The sequence below is a fragment of the Staurois parvus genome, unplaced genomic scaffold (assembly GCF_062004578.1).
Source record: "Staurois parvus isolate SC_StPar_1 unplaced genomic scaffold, SC_StPar_1.0 ptg000014l, whole genome shotgun sequence".
NCBI lineage: Eukaryota > Metazoa > Chordata > Amphibia > Anura > Ranidae > Staurois > Staurois parvus.
The window spans coordinates 4179185-4196634 of NW_028317810.1; the positions used below are offsets into that span (position 1 = coordinate 4179185).

At 40.4% G+C, this 17450-nt stretch overlaps 1 protein-coding gene across 2 annotated transcripts in view; it reads right to left on the bottom strand.

Moving 5' to 3' along the window:
* NAA25 (N-alpha-acetyltransferase 25, NatB auxiliary subunit) overlaps positions 1–17450 on the bottom strand; it is a 116421-nt gene that overhangs the window by 17488 nt on the left and 81483 nt on the right. For both annotated transcript variants that reach the window (XM_089676933.1, XM_089676942.1), the window contains exons 16-21: positions 15295–15446; positions 15058–15183; positions 12779–13019; positions 11972–12095; positions 5816–5881; positions 644–741 (exon numbers count right to left, since the gene is read on the bottom strand). In XM_089676933.1, coding sequence (XP_089533059.1) covers positions 644–741; positions 5816–5881; positions 11972–12095; positions 12779–13019; positions 15058–15183; positions 15295–15446 — 807 coding nt within the window. The remainder of the gene's footprint in view (positions 1–643; positions 742–5815; positions 5882–11971; positions 12096–12778; positions 13020–15057; positions 15184–15294; positions 15447–17450) is intronic.

Below are 17450 nucleotides of genomic sequence, written 5' to 3' on the forward strand. Positions count from 1 at the left end.
CCTCCTCACTGGTCCACCTAATCGCAGGCTACACCCTCTTCAATCTATCATGAATGCTGCTGCCAGAGACTTATCCACCTAACAGTTCCATATCTGCCAATCCCTCCACTGGCTTCCCATTGCCCAACAAAATTCAAAACATTAATAACTTAAAACCGTTTATAACTCTGCCCCCAATTATATCACCAATCTTGTTCCCAAATATCACCCAAACTGTCCTCTCCGCTCCTCCCACGACCTCCTGCTCTCTAGTTCCCTTGTATCCTCCTCCCATGCTCATCTGCAGGACTTCTCCAGAGCCTTCCCCATCCTCTGGAACTCTCTACCCTTAATTTATCCGACTGTCGCCTACTCTGCCCACTTTTAGGCGATCTCCGAAAACCTCTCTCTTCAGGGAAGCCTATCCTGCCCTCAGCTAATAATGGAATCTTCTATTCCTATCAGTTCATCCCCCACAGTTATTACCTTTTGTACCACCAGCCCCTCCTTAGATTGTAAGCTCCAAGGAGCAGGGCTCTCCTAACCCTCTTGTATTGAACTGTATTGTTGCTGTATTGTCTCGCCTTAGATTGTAAAGCACAGAGCAAAGTGTTGGCGCTATATAAATCCTGTATAATAATAATAATAATATACACAAACAAACCTCCACAAAGAAGACTAAGTTCTCAATTATAAGAGGCGATGGCTTGTAGTGCCCTTCTCGGGACAATAGAAGATCTCCTTTACACTGGCTGAAAAGATCTGAAAAGATCAAAATATGAGCTTAGTATTTGTGAAAAACAATGTACTGACAATAGCTATGTATATATTAAAGGCACTCACATGCCACATTGTATTGTACACCAAACCAAAAAAGAAAATGAATTGCACTTTACTGGCCCAACAAAGGTAACACACATATTTAAAGAGTATGTAAATCCAACATTTCATATTCCTGACATGTGCCTGCTGTACCATGTACTTGTGTGAAAAAGTATCCAGTTCTCTTTTTATTGCTTCCTTTGTGTGAAATCCCTGGTCTTCCTGACAGCCCCCCTTTTCCTATTAGAGAACTGACCACACGAGGCATGAGCATAACGTAGTAGTGTGCTCTCCTCCACTGGTCAGACTGGTACTGACATGCTCACCCCTATCTTCCCCTGCACAGCTTTTCACTGGGAAGATCAGTGTGCTACTCTTTCTTCTTCCTTAGCTTTTTAGAGATAATAATAAAAAAAGGGTTTAAATTTCTTTTTATATCTATATACGCAAATATTTTGCCTTTCATTTCTATTTTAAACAATGTTTTACCAGGTGAGGGTTTACCATCACTTTAAAGTATAAAAACTATCACATTTTATTACAAATATACATTTGCTAAAATTATACAAGGACCTAGACCATAAAAGCAATGCCTGAACATATTTGTGAATACTAAAGATAACGACGACTTATCCACCACAATAACAGACCTTTTCTTATGCGTATAACTCACTGTACATTATAACATAAAATTATGTGGAGATAAGTCCTCATAGGTCAACTTTTTTCTCACTATTGCTTCTTCAGGATGTATAAAGGAAAGTTGCAGTTGTAACTCGAATATGCTGATGTGGCTAGCATGCAAGGAATTCACCAGGGCGGGCACCGAGACAAAAAAAAGACAATGAGGGAATCGCAACGAGAAAAAGATATTTAGAAAAACAGGTTTGATAAGTGGCATGAAGCTATGGGTACCTACTGCAAGGGATAAAAGATTCAATCAAAAGCATGGTGGCTACAAAGCGATAGAACAATGGCCAGAGATATATAAACCCTACACAAGGGCACAGGAATTCACCCCTCTTAGTACTTTGGATCAATCATCAGTCTCAGAATTCCTAAACATGTGTTTCAATATGAAATCCCTTCAGGATAAAAATTGCCCATACACCACTATTCATTGGAAGATATGTTGTTAGCTCATAAGTTTCTTGCCCACATAGATTCCCCAGAGCATACTAGCCTGTGTGTCTTGAAGAAGTAACCGTGAAAAAAAAAAAAAAAAAAAAAAAAAAAAAAAAAAAGAGTTGACCCATGAGGACTTATCGCCACAGAATTTTATGTTATGATAATGTGCAGTGAGTTATATGTCTAAGAAACGTTCCGTTACCGTGGTGGAGAAGTCGCAGATGGTATCTGTATCTTGCATGTTCACAAATATGTACAGGCATTGCTTTTATTGTTTATAAATCGGTCCTTTAACAAATGTATTTTTGTAATAAAAATAATAAAATGATTGTGCTGCAATTTTATTATATTTATGTTTTGGGTATATGTATATTGCCCTAGATCAGTGGTCGGCAAGCCGCGGCTCGTGAGCCACATGCGGCTCTTTACACGCTTTAATGCGGCTCTTGGGTGCCGGGCGCCCGCTCCCCTCCCTCCTCTCGGGCGGCAGGGACTCTGCAGCGTGATCCAAAAAAAAAAAACAGCCAGGGCAGCGCGCTCAAATGCAATGATTGGCCAGTCTCGCTGCCACTCACATCCTGATAGCCAGTGATTGGCCATAAATAATTTGGTGGTTCCATTAGCCCCAATAGTGCCTGATGTGCCATCACTCCTCACCTCCATTCCGTCCGATGCAGAATATTTTACAGTGATTGATTTCCCATGTCAAGTGCCCCATTGTTCATTGCACAGTACCATGGTCTAGGACATAGAGGATGGAAAACGACATGTGAAACATTATTGCAGGATTTTTACATTACAGGTTTATCTAGGTTGGTGAAAGAATATGTCTCTAGGTGCATTACATGTATAAGGAACAATCCACAGAACCCAAAGAAATCACAACACCAGCATCTAGTGTACCCAACTACACCTTTCACCCATTTACAAATAGATTTTACCCACATGCCAAAAACAGGACAGAGGCAAGCGTTTTTGTTGGTAATGGTGGATATGTTTAGCAGATGGGTGGAAGCATTTGTCACTAATAAAGAAGACGCACAAACTGTAGTCAGAATTCTCACACAGGAGATAATACCCAGATGGGGATGTCCGCTGCAGATAAATTCTGATAACGGACCAGCCTTTGTGGCCAAGGTATGCCAAGATTTGGTAAAAGTTCTTAAGATAGATTGGAAGTTTCATATTCCCTATCATCCTCAAAGTTGGGGTATAGTAGAAAGGATAAACAGGAGAATTAAGGATAAGTTGAGGAAGGCCACTGGAGGAACCTATACCCACTGGAAGAAGATGTTACCTGCAATTCTAGCAGAGGTAAGAATGACACCTAATAAGACTACAGGGTTATCTCCTTTTGAAATATTAATGGGAAGACCGTTCCCCACTCCTTGGGCTAGACAGCCACTTATGTTAGAAAGAGGGGACCTTGACCTGGTACAACAAGAATATGTGAGAAAATTGATTCAGAGTTTAGATAAGGTTGAAAGAAATGTTGCTCGCACCTCTCCTTTATTTTTCAGGAACCAACACACCTTTTCCAAGTGGGAGATGTCGTAGTGGTCCGCCAACTCGCTAAAGACAAGAAGCAAGGCTACCCCTTTGGACCACCTACTACGGTGATAGCGGTTACCAGAACGGCTGTTCTGGTGGAGAATTCCCAGTCCTGGATCCATGCTAGTCGAGTGAAGAAGGTGAACCAAACACCTGAGAAATATGAGATGGAAAAAGGAGGTGAAGTATGAGAGAAAAATCCTCGAAGAGTGGGTGAAGTAAGTGAAAAAGGCCCTGAAGATGAAATTTTTTACTGCCCCTCATGGTGCTTTGAAACTCTGGATCCTATTGGGCACACTGACTGTGCTCTTTTTCCTGCCAGTATGGATCCTAACTAACTGTATTTATCACCCTGAGGACTTGGGTCTAATAAAAGGTATCTGTGGTCAAGGACTAGTTTTAAATGAGACCCAGATAACCAAAAGTGAAAGAAAGTCAAAAAGAAAGTTTTGAAGAGAACACTCTTTTTTCAGGAAAAATGTTGATGATGCAGTTTAAATATGCTTATGCTCAAAAGTCAGGTTATGATAAATGTTGGATCTGTAGTAAGTTACATCCGAGCACATATGAAATTCCTCTTCTGGCCGCTCCAGTGAAAATATTTTTGTTAATAAAAGGGAATGTAAGTATTGGTTTGACCAATATTACTTCTAATGCCACCATATCTTTTCCAATTCTGGGAGTCACTCAACTCCCCGATTGGTGTTTTAGACTGGGGAATACTTCCCACAAGGGAAAGGGAATGTGCTCTCAGTCCATATTAAACATATCTGATCCTGGAAGGAGGGATGGAACTTCTTCTGTGAAACTCTGGCAAGTAAATGGTAAAACCCTGAATGAAAGTTTAGAAGGGATACAAGATAATGTGGGGAAAACTATGTTTGGAAAACTTCTTTTTTATTTTACACTTGTTGTCACCCCTGAATTTCATTCTGCAATACAAAAATTGCCGATCTCCTTGGGAAACAATACCTATATCTGTTGTGGTAAGATCTGTTACCCTTGGATACCGAGTAATGTCCAGGGCTGGTGCTATGTAGCCCAATTAGTGCCAATTATGGCAGCTATAGACCAAAAGGAACACCAGGTAAAAGCCAGTACATACCCAAAACACCAACTAACTCTGAGACAGAGAAGGGAAACCAAACAAGAAAAGGTAGATCTATTCTCTACAGGGGATAAGGTTTGGTCATGGTTTCCTACTTACACGGGATGGGGAATAACACTTATGAACAAAATAAATAATTACACAAACATTATTGATGACATACTGGAGAGGAACTCTAAGGACATAGGGTTGCTAAATACTGAGACCAGAGCTATTAGAAAACAGCTGGAGATGCAAGAATTAGCTATTGAAAGTATGAGTGCTGCTCTGACAGGTTTGTGTGAGATGACAGAGGATTATGAATGTTGTACTTGGATATATAATACCACAATGACTGTTCCAGATTATTATGAAATAATAAAGCAACACAAGGAACAGGTAGATGGTTTGATGGAAGAAGCTAGAGCTATAGGAAAAGATAGATGGACTCCTTTTGATTGGTTAGGATCAGGATTTGGTTCCATCTTTTCATGGATGAAAGGTATCGCGGTAAGCATAGTCATGATATTGTTTTTTGTTTTATCTTTATATCTATGTTTTAAATGCTCATTATATTGCATTGCTAGAGCTACAAAGCCGCAGAATACAAATGAAGGTTATCTAGCTATGTACAAAAAGATGAATGAAGTAAAGAATTGAGATCATGTTCATGATCTTAGAGGGGATTGAAAGGATCTAGATAACTTCCATTTTGTATTATGTACGCCATTTTAAGTATTAAGTATTAAGTTAGCTTTTTGTAGAGATATTAGAAGTTTAATGAAACTGTTTTCAGTTGTTCAAGGATGTATCAACAGAAGCTAACACGACCCTGACAATGTTTTTGTCTGTCTGTTTTCTCTAAAAGTTAGCCAAAACAATTTGTACCAAGAAATGTATATGTCATGTTTCATGTAGTCAGCTCATGATGGAAAGTTACAAGTTACAGTTTTGAAACTCGCTCCCCCCCCTCCCTTATGATTATCTGTAGTCTATATAATCTTATTAATGTCTAATAAACTTTGAACATCTCTGAACATAAGCTGTCGTGATTTCCGTGTTCAAGGGGTGTTCCCAGAATTCTGCTGATAAACCAGGAATCTCTCCACAGACCGGGGGTCTCTGAGGGGAAAAGAAAATCATTCCTTTCAGTGGTTAAATGTGTGATTTCTTTTTGTGCCAGTAAAGTCCGATTCTCTTTTTAAGTTTGGTGACAAAAGCAAAACATAATAAACATTCAGCACATACCTTTTAAGTAGCCTAGAGAAGAGTTTAATCTGTTCCCAATTTTTTCTTGAATGTCACAACTATCATCTGGAAAGAAAGGAAATTTAATTAAAAAGAAAACAAAAAAAAAAAAAAAAAAAAAAAAAAACATTCATTTTTGGCCATTAACAGGAATCTGAATGTTTATTTAGTCTTAGTATTAACTGTGCAGATTAACTAGTGAAGCATTTATACTTTCCTTGTATTAGTGTTGAAGACTTTATGAAACCTGACACTTCAGCTGGAGTGTCAGGTATAGCTGTTGCCAGTGAACTGCCTGAACTCACACACACAGAAGACTGGGAATGTGTGTGAGGTTAGGCTAATGACAAGACATCACAGGACATCACAGAGAAAAAGAGGACAGAGCAGTGTCCTGTTACTCAGACATAAAATGTGCAGGCAAGTCAAAATTCCTATGATCTTACCCACACAGTAAATAACACAGGAATTGATTCTTAAACTATGGGATGCCCCCAAGCAATAATTTGAGGAGTGTGAAACTCAATAACCAAAAGAGCAGCATCAGGCTCACAGGAAAGACAAAGACCCAAACAGATAGCAGACCCAGGAGCAAAAATTATTGGCATCTTAAAACTGTAAGAAATAATTGCATTCCAAGTTTGTGATGCGCCTGTAATTTGTAATTAAACTCACTTGTACCAATTAACAGGATATTACTGTTCCTGTGTCCACTGTGCGCATCATTGTCAAGAAGTTTACAGCATATGGCACTGTAGCTAATAAACTTTCAGACAACTTCAAGCTGACCTTCAAGCACAGGGTACAACTGTGTCAGCTCACACTATACGTCACAATCTGAATTAAAAGGGATGCTATGGTAGGAGACCAAGGAGGACCTGACTGCTGACACAGTAACAAAGCCAGATTGGAGATTGCCAAAAATCCTTTTGGGAGAATGTGCTGTGGACAGATGAAACAAAATTACAGCTTTTTGGTAAAGGCCATCATTCTACTGTTTTCAGAAAGAAAAATGAGGCCTTTAAAGAAAAGAATACAGTACCTACAGTCACTCATGGTGGAGGTTCATTGATGTTTTGGGGCTGCTTTGCTGCTTGAGGCACTGGATGTCTTGACCATGTGCATAGCATTATGAAATCTGAAGACTACCAAAAGAATTCTGGGGTGCAATGTAGGGCCCAATGTCATAAAATTGGGTCTCCATCAGAGGTCGTGGGTCTTACGGCAGGACAATGACCCAAAGCACCCGTCAAAAAGCACCCAGAAATGGTATAAGAAAGCACTGGAGAGTACTGAACTGGCCAGCAATGAGTCCAGATCTCAATCCCATAGAGCACCTGTGGAGAGATCTCAAAACAGCAGTTTGGAAAAGGAACCCTTTCAATCTGAGAGACCTGGAGCAGTTGGCAAAAGCAGAGTGGTAAAACATTCAAATAGAGAGGAGTAGGAAACTCACTGATGGTTACAGGAAGGGATTGATTTCAGTTATTTTTCCCATGGAGTGTGCTACCAAATATTAAATTGAGGGTGCCAATATATTTGTCCAGTCCATTTTGTGGGGTTTTGCGTGGAATGTGTCAGATTTTGCTTTTTGTGTCTCCACTGTTTTGTGTCATACCAATACAAAGAAAAGACATAAACATGAGAATGCCTAAACATTTGTAAATGCAGCAATTTTCTAGGAAAAGTGGTGCATTATCTGGCAGAAATGCAGGGGTGCCAATATATTTGACCATGACTGTAGGGAGTGTAGGAACCAGGGTGTTAGGAAGAAGATATATAGAAGGCCGAACACCAAGACCTGCAGAGTACCAAGGGCTAGTTTTTGGCAATGCCAGAAAGAGTTGCAGGATGCGGAACAAACAGGTTCTGGGATGGGGTTCCCTATCATTACACTAGGTGAGATTTAGCAGTTAACTGCACAGATTGCATCACCTGCCAAGGTGAATTTGATTTCTACTGCAGGGTCCTGGCGCATTTCCCAAGGTATAGACGGAGGGTATCCTATCACAAAACTGCTAGTGCGCCATAAGGCAATAAGCAATCAGATCCTGGTAGAAATGGAAGATGAAGAAGGCTAAAGGAAATATGGAGAAAAATAGTAAAAATGTTCTACCATCACCTAAGGAAACTAGCAAAGACACGAGCATCATGGAGTGGAAAGGGTTATTATGGATACACTGTGGTCAGTCCCAGCAAAGTTTTTGCCAGTGACCAATCACCTGAAGGTAGTGACATATACTCACCAGCCACTTTATTAGGTGCACCTTACTAGTGCCAAGAAAATATTTCCCACACCATTACATCACCACCACCAGCCTGAACTGTTGATACAAGGCAGGATTTATCCATGCTTTCATGTTGTTTACGCCAAATTTTTACCTCTGACATCAAGAAGGCATTTTCATCCACACAACTGCCACTCACTGGATATTTTCTCTTTTTCGGACCATTCTCTCTAAACCCTAGAGATGGTTGTGTGTGTGAAAATCCCAGTAGATAAGCGGTTTTGGAAATATTCACACTAGCCTGTTTGGCACCAATAACCATTCCGCGTTCAAAGTCATTTAAATCTCTTTCTTCCCCATTCAGATGCTCAATGAACTTCAGCAAGTTGTCTTCACCACATCCACATGCCTAAATGCATTGAGTTGCTACCATGTGATTGGCTAATTAGCAATTTGTGTTACCAAGCAATTAAACAGGTGTACCGAATAAAGTGGCTGGTGAGTGTATAACCAATCTGGAAAGACCGGGAATCTCAGTGTATTGTATTGGCAGCTGACTGCTGGGAGATTAGGTTTGAGGTATACACTTTTCAAACCTCTTTTTTTTTCTAATCTGCCTGAATAGGTCCTCTCAGTACCATTTGGTACTAAGAGGACATCTCTAACATCTGTGGGCTGATGCCACATTGTCAGAAACAAATATTCTTGAAGCTAAGGGCTAGGACTTTTCCCATGCGATACAAGTAGTGAACTGGTCATACAGGAACACTTTCAGTCTATGGCCATTCTCCATGCACTGGAAGCGGGCAAGTGGAGGTGCCATGGACTTGGATCATACCAGTACCTGGAATACATGTGTGATCCAAAGGAGTGCTGAGCATGTTTGGAACTAATTTGGGTGCAGCTGCTCCAGGACGAGTATTGATTTAAGTACTCAAACATCTTCGGAGTTTCACTCTAGATTTGTGTAAGGTTTACAACCAAGGCCTTACTTTCCCCTCCAGAACATTCATTAGGAGTAAGGTTATTTACCCATAGCTGGATTAACTTATTTGGAAACATTTAGAACCAGATCGCCACTAAGTTACAGGCAGTTTAGCATGTGACCTTAAAAACACAGTTTAAATCAGGAAGCCAAGGAGTCAATTCATAGGAAAGCTATACCTGCAGTTGGAACCAGAGAAATCAGTTTTTCTTTCTACTATGCTGCAAAGTATCTGAGTGCACCAGGAAGTGATGGCGGCCAAAGGCAAGAGGTGAGAGAACACAGATGCATTGCAAGCACACCTAGTGTTTCTAGTAATTAGAACTGTGAAACACATGTATGTGGTTTTATGCACTTGGGGCTAAGAATATGCATGCATCATACATACTAGGGGGGGTACAACTGGGGGATTCAATGGTGGAGAAGGATCTGGGAGTTCTGGTAGATCACAAGCTTAATAATGGCATGCAATGCCAAGCTGCGGTTTCTAAAGCGAGCAAAATCCTCTCTTGTATTAAAAGAGGTATAGACTCCAGAGAGAGAGATCATATCACCCCGGTACAAATCATTAGTAAGACCTCATCTGGAATATGCAGATCAGTTTTGGGCACTAATTTATAAAAAGAACATTAGGGAACTGGAGAAAGTACAGAGAAGGGCAACCAAACTGATAAGAGGCATGGAGGAGCTCAGCTATGAGGAAAGATTAGAGGAACTGAATTTATTCTCTCTTGAGAAGAGGAGATTAAGGGGGGATATGATCAACATGTATACATACATCAGTGATTCATATAGTGAACTCTGTGTAGAGCTATTCACCCTGAGGTCATCACAGAGGACAAGGGGGCACTCTTTACATCTGGAGGAAAAGAAATTTAATCTCTAAACACGGAAAGGTTTCTTCACAGTGAGAGCTGTGAAAACGTGGAACAGACTCCCTCTAGAGTTGGTTCTGCCCACCTCAGTGGATTTCTTAAAAAAGGCCTGGATTATTTCTTGGATACACAGAATATAACTGCATACTAACATTTATAGGTAGAGTTGATCCAGGGAATATCCGATTGCCTCTCGGGTGATTAGGAAGGATTTTTTTCCCTCTGCAAGAGCAAATTAGATCATGCTTTGCTGGGGGGGGGGGGGGGTGCCTTCCTCTGGATCAACTGTGGGTATAGGATTATAACTTTCTTTTTTATTTTGGTTGACCTGGATGGACTTTTGTCTTTTTTCAGCCAGACTAACTATGTAACTATGTACGGTATATATAATCTCATCTCAGACCAAAGTCCACAAAGTCCACAATCTAATGCTTTACAGAAAATCTTCTCAATAAGCACCTGCTCATTTCCTAGATCCAAAGTCACACCATTTTCAATTCCAAAAAAATGGGAATGGAAATATTTTCAAGGTGTTTTGGCACTTAAACAAAATTAAACAACTGTAGTTGGTCCAATCTGCTTTTGGCTTAATCTAGCACACATGTCAAATGCAAGGCCCCAGGTCGAATCTGGCCCTCCAGGTAAATTTCATGTGGCCCTCGCACCTCTCCAGCAGAACCCCCCTCATTCTCTGCCCTCATCTTGTCTCAGCAGTCAGCAGCAGAGAGGACAGAACTCCTCCTACAGATCCTGCCCGTGCATCTGCAGTACCTCCTTGTCTCTACCTACCCTGGTCTCATCATTCAGCCGACTCCAGCCCTCCGCTGGTCCTCCTCCAGACCCTGCACTGTCTGATACTTAGCTCAGACCCATCTTTCTTCCCAGCAGCAGCACACAATAAGGGGATGCACTGTAATGTAAGGGAGGATAGAGGGGACTCTTGACATCTGATGTAAGGTGGGATGAGGTGCTGTGGATGTCTAGTCTTACAGATGCAACCAACCCTTTGAAGGCAACCATAATGCTGATGCAGCCATCAATGAAACGGAGTTTGACACCCAATCTAGCACATCTGAGAAATGAGGTGCTAAGTAGGTGATTTAGCGATGATCTTCAAGTCCTCATGCACACTGGACGTTTATACAGCTGCTGTTTTTGGCTTTTGACATTTTCTTCTACAGCCAGTAAACTCCCCAGCATGTTATCCTATGTGTCCATGCACACAGAATGTAATCGTTGTTTGGCAGGGGCGTTCTTTGGCTGGAAAAAAACCCCCATAACTAGTGGGTTTCTAGAGTTTTTTAGCTGTAGAAATGCAGCAAAACGTGGTAAATCGTGGCAAACCAGCGTTTTTGGATATAAAAAAAACCCCTATAAAAAAGCAGCAAAATGCTAATACAAAAGCGCTAAAAAACTCATGTTTTTAACGTAACTTTACACAGCTAATGTTACCAGAATTATTGAAATGCCCATTGTGCATGCAGCATAAAAGGCATCTAAATGTAGAGTGCACCTGCACATATGTACGAATCAATTGATCAGACTTTTTGGGATCTCTGTAGTATTACTATCTGCAACAGAAGTCTGAACGAAAGTTGAAGAAATGTGACCAGTGTCGATTGCACTACTAGATGGTAAATGATTAACTCTAAGAGGTATCAAGGGGAGTGGGAGTGAGAAACTGCGAACATAAACTGAGCACAACATGGGAGCTGGCTGGTTTTCATTATGACACACTGCAATCATAAGACTGTGAATGTACAGCAAGTTATATTCAAGTTAAAGCATAGTCACACAATTACTCATACCAGGACAAAAGCAATATAACAGGATACAAGCTAAAGAAATTAAAAATAATAGTGCGGTTTGTTAAAAGTGCTAAAGTTAGCTGCTTGTTTGATTTATTATGGATCATCCCTATAGAAGCTTACTGCTTAGCTCAGTTTTTATCCACCCTACAACACCTAAGCCATTTCAGAACACATGCAAGCTTCTACTATCAGGTGGGTGTATTCTGAAGCACACATCTCTTTCTACAACACCCTCAAACAAGTAGCATTGCTCGTACCTATGCCACATGAATCAAGCTGATAAATATCATTCACCAACTGGAAAGTCTCCTTCTGACACTGACAGCAGCCACTGCTCAAGAATCCAGTGAGTCGAGAGGCCGGAGGACCAAGGAAAGGATACTGTAAAGAGAACCGCAAACAATTTAGAAACCTGGCAAATGTGCAGCAAATCCATAGGCTATGCTAGACTTTATGTACAGTACTACATCCATTAAAATTTTTAATGCAATAAATGTTCTGTAGACAAATTATATTTAAAGTAAAAAATACTTTTTGGCTTAATGTGTACAATACTGAGATGGCATAGTGTTTCCAGCTCTGCTAATATCAATGAGTTTACCATTAATAATGGGGATTCCTAGGAAAAGGGTCTCCCATCCTCTCCCCCCCCAAAAAAGCAAAGCAAAGGCTCCACCTTCCACACTTCTGAGGCTCTGGCTGTAAAACGCACAGCTTCAGCATGATAAACAATGGGTTTCCTGCACAGATAATCACAAATCAAAAATTTCCATAGCAAAAACGCATTGCTGTGCAAGGTACAGGTTTTTAGTGAAAGCAATATTCACAAGGTTATGGGCAGAACTTACTGTACAATAAGCAATATTTCCCCACTAAACAAATGTAAGCAAATATGTATTATCCAAATGTGAAGGTGTACGTCAAATGTGCTTAATAAATACAGGGAACTGCAGAATGTTTTTTCATAAATGCACCATATAGAAGAATCTTCAGGCAATAATGAAAAACAGCTAATGCTAAAAAGAACACAAACACTTCTGTAGGGGTGTAATAAACAGCTGTACCTTAACGTTCTTCTCACTAAAACGTTTCCCAGAATCCACTGCCTCCTCAAACTGCTGTAACAAGGTGCGGACTGTATCAATCTTGGAGGATACCCCATTCTCTGTAGCCTTTTCAGAATTCTTGGGCTCAGTATGGTTGAGAGTGGTCAGACCACTGACCAATCTTAAAGTCAGTGATCGGATAAGCAGCCAGATACGTTCTTCTTCCAGTGAGAGATGGCTGTAATCTTCTGTATGGTCTCTAGAAAAAGGAAAACCGTGATTTCTATAACACAACAAAATCTGAATAGTAATTACTGTACGTCAGCTTCCACCTTTGGAAATAGAAATGCCTAAGCTCCCATTTATAAAAAAAAGTAGAATGGTATTAACGCTGGTTTATAATTGTGGCTGGCGGGCGGGGGGGGGGGGGGGGGGTAGATAGAATTTAAGGTATAGACCAGAGGTAGGCAACCTTTTAAGCATAGTGTGCTGAAAATATTTTTCCAAGAAACAAGAGTGCCAGCTACATAAAAAAATAATGCCAACTTCACATACTTAGTCACGAAAAGGACATTTTTCTAAAGTAAATGTTATAAATAACCAATTCCTTCACGTTCACCCCTCAATTCAGCCCAATACCTGCAGATTCACCCCTCAAATCAGCCCCAACTCCTGTACATTCACACCTCAGTTGACCCCATTTCTAGCATCTTCACACCTCATATCAGTCCCAATTCCTACACCTTCACACTGCTAATCACCCCAATTCCTGTAGATTCACCCCTCAGATCAGACCAAATTCCTGCACTTTCACACCTCCAATTAGCCCAATTCCTGCATATTCACAATGAAATCACCCCAATTCTTGTGTCTTGTATATTAAGGAAGTAGTGCATACTACAGAGCCATCAAGACATGTAAGCCAGGAACTTATGCAAAGGGGTACAGGGAAACCCTTGTTTTACCTTGTCTGTGTTCAGGATCCAGGCTTTACCCTTCACTGTGGGCATACCCTTTAAAGGGAACTTCAGGGTCTGGATGCCACAGGAATGGACCATGACCCTGAACGTGTATAGCACTCTGTGTCTAACTACACTCTTTTCACCACCTGCCAGGGTAAGAGTTGAACACAGGATCTAGTACCCAAAGCAAACATTACATGCCGGCCCAGCTTTGGTTTCAGGTATGGTTCTCAAAAGGTATGCTCGAATGGTCGATCAGGAAACTGCGAGTGACTCATGCGTGCAACAAGCAGTCAAATCTTGACAAAAGTGTCAGCCCAATGGAGGTAAAATAAATCTGGTGAAAAATAGTACAAAAGTCTTCTCCAAAAAGAAAAGGCATCCATCACTTAAGAACACTGGAGCCTCACTGAATGTCTGACATTATGAATACACTAGGGGGTGGACCCAGCAAAGCTATTGATTGCAACCAATCACCTTAAGGTAGCAGCATATAAACCATGTCTCTAATACTTATAATATATTTAGAACAGAAGTGAGATGGAATCAACAATCACCTTTTAAAGGCCATTCCACCTAAAGCGGATCTAAAAGGTAAACAACCTGACAGCTTGTTGGGTTGCCACAATCCAATGGATTTGTTTATTTGAGATGGAAATGCAACAAGAGCTGGAGCAAAGAGGTAGAAAACTTTTTGTCAAACCAAAAACAGTGAATTCAGTTTTTTGTACTGCATGAAAGTCACAGTACAAGCCAGATAATCTAATCCATCTACTGAGTGTCAAGTGAAGTGAAGAGCATTGCATTTAATGCTACAACGCTTTCCAACTTAAACTATTTATTTATGCAAAAGGGTTACCAGCTACATTTGTGATTTAACCCTACAAGTATTGTTCAAGGTCAAGTGGCCCGATTACCTGAAATTACACACACCAACCAGCAAGGGAGGTGCATATGAACAACCTAAATATAAAAGTTATTACGCAAAAATACTGAGGACCAGCATGCGTACTCCATAAATCAGGGCGGAAACCCAAATCTAAATTTCAAAATGGCTGTGCTAAACACTGAACCCTCCCTATTAATCGGGAAGATCCCTCCTCTTATACATGCAAGCACACAGAAAAGGATAAACCAGAAGGTAGCATCCAAATTCCAAGGATACTATGGCTAAGGAGTACGGCCTTAGGGGAGGTGCAATGCCTTCTATAAGCAGGATACACACAGGGAGTTTATTTCCATTTTACCCAGTGGGCTAAATGGGGGCCATACTAAGTGATGTTAGTGTGATCTGCCCTGCTGAGCTATTGTATTCTGAGGGTCTAAAATATTTACCTATTATCTGCATCCCAACTGAAAAGAACAGTCAGATCCCGGTTATCTCGCAAGTCCTGCCATGGAATGTCATCCTCCTCTGGAATCAGACACATTGACTTGATGCTCTCTTCCAGACTGCTGGAACTGACAAAAAGAAAATTTTTTTTTTCCATTAACAGAAGAAGCACAAAATAAGGAGATACAAGCTATGATATACGAGCAACAGTGTCAGCTAGAAATAAAATTACTACTCACACATGTGCTTCAAGTAACAGGTCCAGTAACATTCGTTCAGTTCGAACTTGTGCAAAATGCAGAGAATTGTTCAATCGGTTTCTAAAATCAATAAATTCTGGGATTTTCTCAAAGGCTCCATATTTATAAGCTTGTATAATATATTCTGAGGTCTAACAAAAACAGAGAAAAAAAATATTTTATTAAAACAGACCGAGAAATTAACAAATGAAAACCTAAAACACATCAAAATAAAAAGGGGAAAAAATACATCAACGCTTTCCCGCTGGCTGTACACATATGCGGGAGGATAGGCTAATGGTAAGTGCCTGTATATATGCGCCCATGGGTAATGCATTACTGTGCTGACCGCACACTCTCTGCGTGCTCCCAGCACAGTAACTAAAATGTCGGAATCTCTCAAGGCACACTTGTAATCAGGAGCAGCTTCCGATCATGTGACTGCTGTAAAAGCCAATCACAGTAGTCACATGATCGGAATGCCCACCGCCGGGCATTTAGATTCTCTTATAGAGTCAGCGAGCAGCAGCGGGAAGGGATTAAACATACTGTAGAAACATGAGCACAAAAAGAAAGCAAATGGAAGATGTTAAACCAGTATCCAGCAAATTTTACAACAATGATTTTAATAAAATTACTTGCATTGTGAAATAATCAACTTGTGTTTTTCATCTGGTAAGGTGTGCATTGATCAGGTCATTTCACGACGTAATGTGTTGCCCTGTATGCACAGCCTTTAGCAGAATAAATCTTAACATTCCAGTGTCACAAGTTTCTGTTTGTGTAGAAACATGAGGCATGTGGAATGGTACTGCACAGGTTAACTTGTAACTGAAGGCAAAATGTTTTAGTTTTGGGTAGTGGAGGGGGATTAGAACACCTGTAAGATTTTTTTTTAAGCCTTCCACTGGTTACCCTCCATTAAATTTCATCAACATGATATCTGCATGTTGCTGGCTAATACACCACTGTTACAGTTTGTGATCTAGAGAGCATATTCCTAAGTAGTTCAATCAATGGTGTGCACTGGAACACATATGGCTCCTTAGGCCGTTTTAATGCATAATATTGACCATAGGCATATGTCATTAGTACGGACAATGTCTTAATTCACTGTGTATGACGGGTGTTTGTTTGTCCCTTTCTGCAGCATAATGTTCTCACATTAATCTTTGATTAAATAAAACAGTTTTGTATATTATTTTCTAATAGGCTACTCTGCTTGGGTATTTATATTTGTCCTTTACAGCGGTTTGCTTTCTTGATGTGGAATGGTACTGCACAGGTTAACGCATAACTGAAGGCAAAACATTTTAATTTTGGATAGAGTGGAGGATTAGAACATCTGTAAGATTTTAATTGCAGTGTCCTCTCTATTTGTCATCTTGATCATCACCAAAAGTAAAAAAAAATGAAATACAAAAATTTTTGCATGCCCACAGAATAGTAATAGAGGGGAAGTTGTCCAATGGGGATACTAGTTCTGGTGACAGAATCCACGGAATCTCTTTCACTTCCTGTTTTGACTATGGGACAAGAAGTGAAGGGAAAACTCTCCAGTGAGACACAGATGGCACCCCCCCCCCAAAAAAAAAAAAAAAAAACACTGCATAACACCATCACACAACCAACAGCGGTAAGAACATTTCATTATAAACAAAAAAAATCCTCAAAGCGATTCAGTAGCACAAGATTGCATAAACATAAATATCAAAGTGAAACTCAAAAGTGAAAAAGTCCAAGAAAGTCCTTGATGAGCCCAAAAATCTTCAAATTCTCCAAGAGAAATCACCGCATGTGCAAAATATATAGTAGCCCCCTTTTGGGTGTGCACTCACCACATAGCTATGCCTCCCATTTTCATAGTTGCCTAAATAACTTAAAGATGTTTATCCAAAGAGAAGATCAACTCCCACTCAATGACCATCCCCTCCTCAGATTCACCAAGATATCCCTCTTTTTAAACTACAGATGACATTTCATAGATTGATGAATAATTGGTATAAAGGTGCTAAGAATGATGTACAGCCAACCTCCTCCTTCCTTTGTGATCGGCTCTCAGATGGTCTACACAGGGTTAAAAGGTTTCTTCCTCTGTGCTGAAAGGGTTGAATGGTACAGTGTTGCATGACCGTGCAATTGTCATTCAAAGTGCA